Here is a 6,976-nt window from a genome sequence, read left to right as displayed (position 1 = left end):
TGATCTCAGTGTTGTTGAAACACAGCCCATGGTTGAGGAGAACGCTCAAGAAGAACCTAGTGGCAGAAGTAGCAGAAGACAGAGGAAAGACAAGACGGAGGTGGAGAAGGAGAGCGCCCAAGAAAAACTTATTGGCAGAAGTAGCAGAAGACAGAGGAAAGACAAGACAGAGGTGGAGAGTGAGACAACTGCATCTAGTAAAGTCCAAGGTAAAACTAGAAAAGGGCAGGAAGGAAAAAGAAAGAGGGGGAAAGCATTATCTGAGGAAGAGGAAGAGAGTGAAGAAGAACAAAACACAAGGAGAGGAACCAGACGGACAGGCATAAAACTGAAGTGTAATGAAGAGGAAAGATTGGAGGAGAGGAATGCCCAAGAAGAGAAAGAGAAGATGGAGAAAGAGCTCCAAGAACGAGAGAAGACAGAGAGGGAAGAAAAGGAGAGACTGGAGTATGAGAGAAAGAAGCAAGAAGAATGTGAACAAAGGGAGAGGGCTGAAACTGAAATGAGACAAAAACTAAAAAGAGAGCAGAAGGAATTAGAGGAAAAAGAAAGACTGAAAAGGGAAGAAGGGGAAAAAGTGAGAAAAAAAAAAGAGAGAATTCAGAGGGAAAAAGAGGAAAAAGAGTGCTTAGAAAAAGAAGAGAAGGAGAGGTTGGAGAGGAAGAGGAGAGAACTAGAAGAGCAAAGACGAAAAGAAGAAGAGGAAAGAATTCAAAAGGAGAAGGAACAAATAGAGAAGGAAAGATTAGAGGCAGAAAGGGAAAGATTAGAAAAGGAAAGACGAGAAAATGAGGGACTTCAGATGAGAGCAAGAGAACAAAAAACGACAAAGGAGAGAAACCATCAGAAAGAACAGAAGAATGAGCGACTGGAGGAGGACCAGACAGAACTAGAAGCTCCTCTAGTTCCTCCGGCCAGACGAACACGCCGTTGCTCAAGCTCCTCTATGAACTCTGATCAGTCTGTATCCTCACAACAGGAGGCGTCCAGCCAGAGGGGACGAGGGCGGGGCAGGGGGCGAGGCCGAGGGAAGCAGACAACTGATGAGCAACCCATCAATGCTAGACAGTCTGGCAGGAGAGGACCAGCTAGTGCAGTTGAAGACACAGAGCAGGACTCCAATTCAACAACCCGTTCCCGCTCCAGTTCTAGAAGTTCTGAAAAATCTGCTCATAGTATCGGACCTTCGAACCAAGGGGCGAGAGGAAGAGGCAGAGGCAGGAAGAGTACGAAACTACCAGAACCAGAAGAAGTTTCCCAAGCTAAAACTTCTGGAAAAGGCAGGGGAAGAGGAGGAAGGCGTTCTGGTGCGGAGAATGTAAATGTTGGAATGGACAATGAGCATGAACAAGATGCTGAGGTGGTGGAGGACAGCACTGCTGTGCCCCAAACCAACAGCAGAGGTCGGAAGAGAGCAGCAAACACTAGCGCATCCCCAGAAGAGGCCCCTTCGCCCACACCCAAGACTTCAAGGCGCTCTGTGGCTATTCAGGCGCACAAGGTCACACGCACCCTCAAATACAGTCATTTACTAGTAGGTTATATCACTGTGGATGACACCAATCTGTCATCTTCTCTTTTAGGTGTTATTTACTGGGCTGACAGATCAGGATGGAGAAAGAGTCGTCTCCCGGTTAGGTGGAAGTCTGGCTAGAGGAGTGAATGACATGACTCACCTGGTGACTGATAAAGCGAGACGCACTGTTAAGTTTTTGTGCGCTGTTGCCAGAGGGGTGCCAATCGTGACTCCTGATTGGCTAAAAAAGGTGAGGGAGTGCATAGTAAAGGAATGTTCCTGGTTCAAACCAAGCCAAACCTAAAATCCATAATTCATATCTGACTTTACTCCTATAAAATGCTTGCTTGTCAAATAAAAAATGTCAAGTTTATTCTTTATTAAACTACTTTAAAAAAAAAGTGAAATTACATTTTAATAAAATAAATATTGTATCTTTAATTGATTGATATATCTTTTCAGTTGAATTCTGAGGTGTACTTTTTGTAATGTACAAAAAAAGCGTACAACAGTGTGAAAAACCTTCACGTGTCTGATGGCGATGCTTAATAACCCTACTCTCACACCACACATTAACATTTTTTTTCTAAACCCAGAAATTTGTTAATGTATGTTTTGTCCGTGCATTTCGTGGTCAAGAATGGTTTCTAGTGATATTGCTGATTTGTTTGTATGTAGATATTTAAGAAGCTGTTTAAGGGTTTCTAGCTGTGGAACTAGTACAAAATACAGATTTATTTCAACTTAAGCATGACAACATCCTCTCAGTGACAACATTTCTCTCTCAGTGTGGAAAAGCTGGCCATTTCCTTTCTACTGATGAATATATATTGAAAGACGCCGAGCAGGAGAAAAAGTTTAGTTTCAGCTTACAGAAGTCACTGCAAACTGCTGAAAGTCAACCTCTTTTAAAGGTATTAGTTCCTCACAAGCACATAAGTGTATCAAGCCCAAGCCTCAAGTGTACCATCCCCATCATGTATTTTCTCCCCTAATTTTGCTTTCGTAGGGTTATGAGATTCACGTAACCCCTTCTGTGATGCCGGAACCATCTCAAATGAAAGAAATTATCACCTGCTGCGGAGCCCGCTTCCTCCCCAAAATGCCATCTGCTCACAAGGTACCCAGAACCAATGCATATATTCTCCTATTTTAATGCACATATTATATATTCTCATATTTTATTGTGATTTCTCCCTCTGTCTATTCAGGAGCACACTGTAGTGGTGTCATGTGAGCAGGACAGGGTGCTTTGTGATAAGGCAGTGAGTATGTCATTGCCCGTGGTCAGCACAGAGTTTCTATTGACTGGCATTCTGCAGCAGAGAGTTGACCTGCAGGCCTATTCTCTCACTTCCTCTCTCAACACGTCCAATCAGCCTGCAGCCCCCAAAGCTGCTGCCATGGGCCATAGGAAGTAATGACAATGACATAGGAAAGGACTTCTGTGTAATGCATTTGTTCCAGTCTATGACAGAATCTGATACATGTATGTTTAAGTTCAGATTGCTTAAGATGAATATGTGATGCATAATATTTCAGTTTTATAAAGACAATAATGAGTTGGATGAGATGCTGCTACACTTGTAGAGCTGGAGAGTGTGAGGTGGATGTCAATGAATGATGAGTGTTAGTTAAGGGAGAATGAGCTCCTCTTATTTTTTAACATATTACTTCAATAAACGCTTTCAGAGCCTAAAATTAAGAAATATTGTGCGTTTTTGCCCTTTCAAAACTGTACATAAATCGAAACAAAATGCATATGAAAACGACAAAATGGTCTAGTGCACATTTGTATTCAGGGCGTTGGTCTCAGTGATGAATCGATCTGAAGAACACCTTAAAGACCTTCACGTCGGTTCTGCAAAGGTTGGCTGAGTGTGTTCGGATCCGCTGACACGCCCATAAGGGGTTGAGACGCCCGGGCTTTACCGACCGCACTCGAGACGCTGCAAGATACCGGACAGATTCCTAAGGTGCATCTTAGTCCTTAAGTGATTTTCGAGGTTGAAAGGAACGAATAACGGAATTTCAGTCTATTACAGATATCAGCTGAGGAGGAGTTTGGAGGTGAGCGGAGAACACGGTAAGGGTGAATGTCAATTTTGCAGCAGAGATGTTATATACGGGGAGCTGGCTTTGGCTTGCAGGAATTGAAGGGTTAAATTCTGCAGTTTCTGCTTCGTCTGGTACTTTTCCGATTGGATGAAGTTGCTGTTTGCTGTTGGAACGCGAATAAAATAAGATGTAATATGCATATTTAGAGATGTAGACGAGCATTTAGGCTTGTTGAAGAATAGATTTGCGCTCTTTTCTGCATAGCATCACATAATGCCCCGTCAGCGCGCGAGCGCCGGTTCAGCATCCTGTATTAACATAAGAAAAGTTACCATTAAAATACGCATTTTGCGCAGATTAAATGACAGGAAAATTAAGACGTGAAGAGCAAATATAATCACTTGATAGCGATAAGCTATAAATATAATTGTAATAATAACAATAATAATTTAGATTTTTTTTTTTATATAATTCTCAGGGAATTTATAGCTAATTTTGCCGGTACTGCGGCTCAACTGGCCTGTATAATTTTGTCGTCCGTGCACCATAATAACCCGTACATGTGTAGGCGATCTTTCTCAGCTTGTGACCGAGAGAAAATTTGTTTGACTGGCAAATAGTTTTATGATTGGGAGGGGAACAGATCATAACAGAAGGTTTCCGTCAGAAATAGAGGGGAGATGTGAGCGCGCGGAAGTCAAAGCTGCCGCCGCCCCCGCCGCTCATAACACATACGGACTGTGTCTCAAAACCCATTGAGATGCTTATCTATACGTCATGTTCTCAACCATAATGAAGCCCAAATATGGTGCCTAGCTAGTCAGCTCACTAGGTTGTGAGACATAGCCATGATCTCATCGCCTTTCATGTCTTACATCAGACCCTTTTAACTACAGTATCGTCTTGAATTGATCTAATTCAAGGCTTTAAAATAGATTATGATCCAGGAGATAGAGTAGTCAAATAAGTCTGAATGGAATGATCTGGAAGTAATTTCCAGATGTCCCATCCTGGTCTCTTAGGAGATGACCTGCTTCTAACATCAATAACCACATATGAATTTGCTACAGCACCTTTGCAAAGATTGAGGTTGATTTCCCTGAGCTCCTGTTCATCTTGTTTTATTTCCCTGGTTTACACACAGCCTGCTTCTGGCATAATTTACCAATATGTAATATTGCAGTTCATATATTTGCAGCAGGTTGTGTGGAGCTCCTATTCATCTTTTGAATTGCACTCAGGAGAAAAGCTTGTTGTACAGTATGTGAGCACCATGTCGCTCGGCCTGCATTTATTCCTCCATGTTGCCCATGTTTTATATATGCTGTGTCTTATAGGAGAGGAACTGTAAGTTTGCTGTAAGAGGTGTCATACTGAGAGAAAGAGAAGGAGTAAAAGCATGGACCAGATGGCACTTTGTCCATATGAAACTAATACAGCACTGATGCATTTACACATCAGCACGTGTCTTATTGTCTAGAGAGATATAGGCCCTATACTATATATGTTCATTTGCTGTTTTTCTCATTTTTTGCAACTGAATGGCAATAAAATGTGCAATAGCTGAGCATCTGGGCAGAAGTCTGTTATGAAATCACTGAATGACCTAAATGCACGTCTGCTGTTCTGGATGCTTTCCTTGCTGTCTAATACAGTATGTCTGGCCTGGCAAAGGTTTTCTTAGGATTTTCATTGCATGAAGTGATTTTCATCACTTCTTTCAGACTGTGAATTAATGTGTTTGTCCTGATATTTCCACATTACAGATTACCATACATCGTATCGTATTATCCCATCTGTAATACAATTAAAAATAATTATAATTTATGTATTATGATAAGTGTAAGTTTAGCATTTATTATATTTTGTGCATCAAAAAATGTAAGGGTTTCTACTGTCACAGAAAATCTTGAAATATCAGGGAATTTCCTATTTCCTATATCAGTAAATGTAATGAAAATCAATAAAATCTTTGACATTTCTGTAGTGAATATATTTTATGTTTTACTCCAAAATGTTTAATTGACATTATTATTAGTATTTTGAATAGGAATCTGTTAATTCTAAAGATTGGTACCTGACATAATTGAAAAGCCACCCTAGAAATAAATATACATATATATATGTTTATTTTTTTTATTTTTTTTATTTTTTATATAGAAATAGTTATGAGTAGGCCCACATGAAATCTGCTCTGAAATGAAAGTTCTGCATTTTTCTGCATAATTGAAACACGTCATTCAGTTTTAAACATCAGAGATAGACTTTTTGAAGAACAAACTGGGCTAACAGATAGATTGTCAGATTTCATTTTCTCTCACATTTTTAATATCTTCAGTCATTAAATATCCTGATAATGAAGATAAATATCCACCCAGTTGATGTCATATGCTTCTCATTCCATTTATACAGACAGCACTGCACCTAAAAGTATAATTTATAATGAATTTTATTTCTGAGATCTCTTAACTGGGAATCTCAATAATGAATAAACTGAAACAAGATTGTTGCTTGTTATTTATTATAAACCCCTCTGAGATACTAGATCAATGTTGGTTATAAGCAATGCACAAGACAAGCCAATAAACCCACAATTACAATTGTAGAATTTAAAGTAGCTCTTTAAACAAGCTAATTTGTCAACAGAGCCCTTTTAGATCCATGGCCTGATGATCTAAGCCAAAGCTGACACCACCCATAAAAGCTGAAAAACAGTCATAGACATCTGTCTAACATTAACATAAAGTAGATTGTTTTACAGTCACACCCTATTCACAGCTCCACATCAAAGCACTCAATCGATCTGTGTCCATTTGCCAATAAACCTGTCATTTTTATCAGTAGTTTTCATAATTTTTGTTCCTAGCTGGAATGTGAGAAAACTTCAGCAATATACCAATGAAATTTACAGTGTCAGTGCTTATAATTTAAATCTTCTTTCCATGTGTGAATGTGTTCAGAGCCGATATGCAGAATCTGAGACTGCTCATCTTAACCGTGCTGTTTTACTCAGGTAAGAAAGAGTGCTTGTCAATCCGTTCAGTGGTTGATCTATCTGTATCATTATTAACACTACACAAGTGTTGTTTTTTGTGCTGAAATGTTAAGGTCAGTGACTCTGACATGCTAATAAGTATTGTAGTTCTATAATTACAGCCCTGATGCACAATGCATCATCTCTAAGTGCTGTAATGTTCTCACAAATGGCAAGGGAGTATTGAATGTACCCGCTTACAGGGACTATATACTGTACATGCATAGCTATTAGTTGTATAATGAATATCTGACCCAATATGACCAGGGTTATTAAAAGTGCCATCTCTAATGGGTGTATATTAGCCATACTGCATTTTCTGAAACAAAGTGGGTAGTTTTTATAACTTGTACATTGGAATATCAATC

At 39.7% G+C, this 6,976-nt stretch overlaps 2 protein-coding genes across 3 annotated transcripts in view; both read left to right on the top strand.

The window, feature by feature from the left end:
* Positions 1 to 3,230, top strand: part of LOC107671182 (mediator of DNA damage checkpoint protein 1-like) — an 8,991-nt gene extending 5,761 nt beyond the window's left edge. The window contains exons 7-11 of the mRNA XM_016464064.1: positions 1 to 1,501; positions 1,584 to 1,766; positions 2,305 to 2,430; positions 2,526 to 2,636; positions 2,728 to 3,230. The exon at positions 1 to 1,501 is cut by the window's left edge and continues 24 nt beyond it. Coding sequence (XP_016319550.1) covers positions 1 to 1,501; positions 1,584 to 1,766; positions 2,305 to 2,430; positions 2,526 to 2,636; positions 2,728 to 2,937 — 2,131 coding nt within the window. The 3' untranslated portion in view covers positions 2,938 to 3,230. The remainder of the gene's footprint in view (positions 1,502 to 1,583; positions 1,767 to 2,304; positions 2,431 to 2,525; positions 2,637 to 2,727) is intronic.
* Positions 3,231 to 3,442: 212 nt separating this feature from the next.
* LOC107671181 (formin-like protein 14) overlaps positions 3,443 to 6,976 on the top strand; it is a 13,275-nt gene continuing 9,741 nt past the window's right edge. Inside the window, exons 1-2 of one of the 2 annotated variants that reach the window (XM_016464063.1) lie at positions 3,443 to 3,586; positions 6,535 to 6,587. In XM_016464063.1, the coding sequence (XP_016319549.1) occupies positions 6,542 to 6,587 (46 nt within the window). In that variant the 5' untranslated portion in view covers positions 3,443 to 3,586; positions 6,535 to 6,541. Of the gene's footprint in view, positions 3,603 to 6,534; positions 6,588 to 6,976 lie in introns of both variants that reach the window. The other variant, XM_016464062.1, reaches the window with a different exon arrangement.

The sequence above is a fragment of the Sinocyclocheilus anshuiensis genome, unplaced genomic scaffold (genome assembly GCF_001515605.1).
Source record: "Sinocyclocheilus anshuiensis isolate Anshui unplaced genomic scaffold, SAMN03320099.WGS_v1.1 scaffold1286, whole genome shotgun sequence".
NCBI lineage: Eukaryota > Metazoa > Chordata > Actinopteri > Cypriniformes > Cyprinidae > Sinocyclocheilus > Sinocyclocheilus anshuiensis.
The sequence above is the reverse complement of the archived record's forward strand: the minus strand, read 5'-3'. Positions and strand labels throughout refer to the sequence as shown.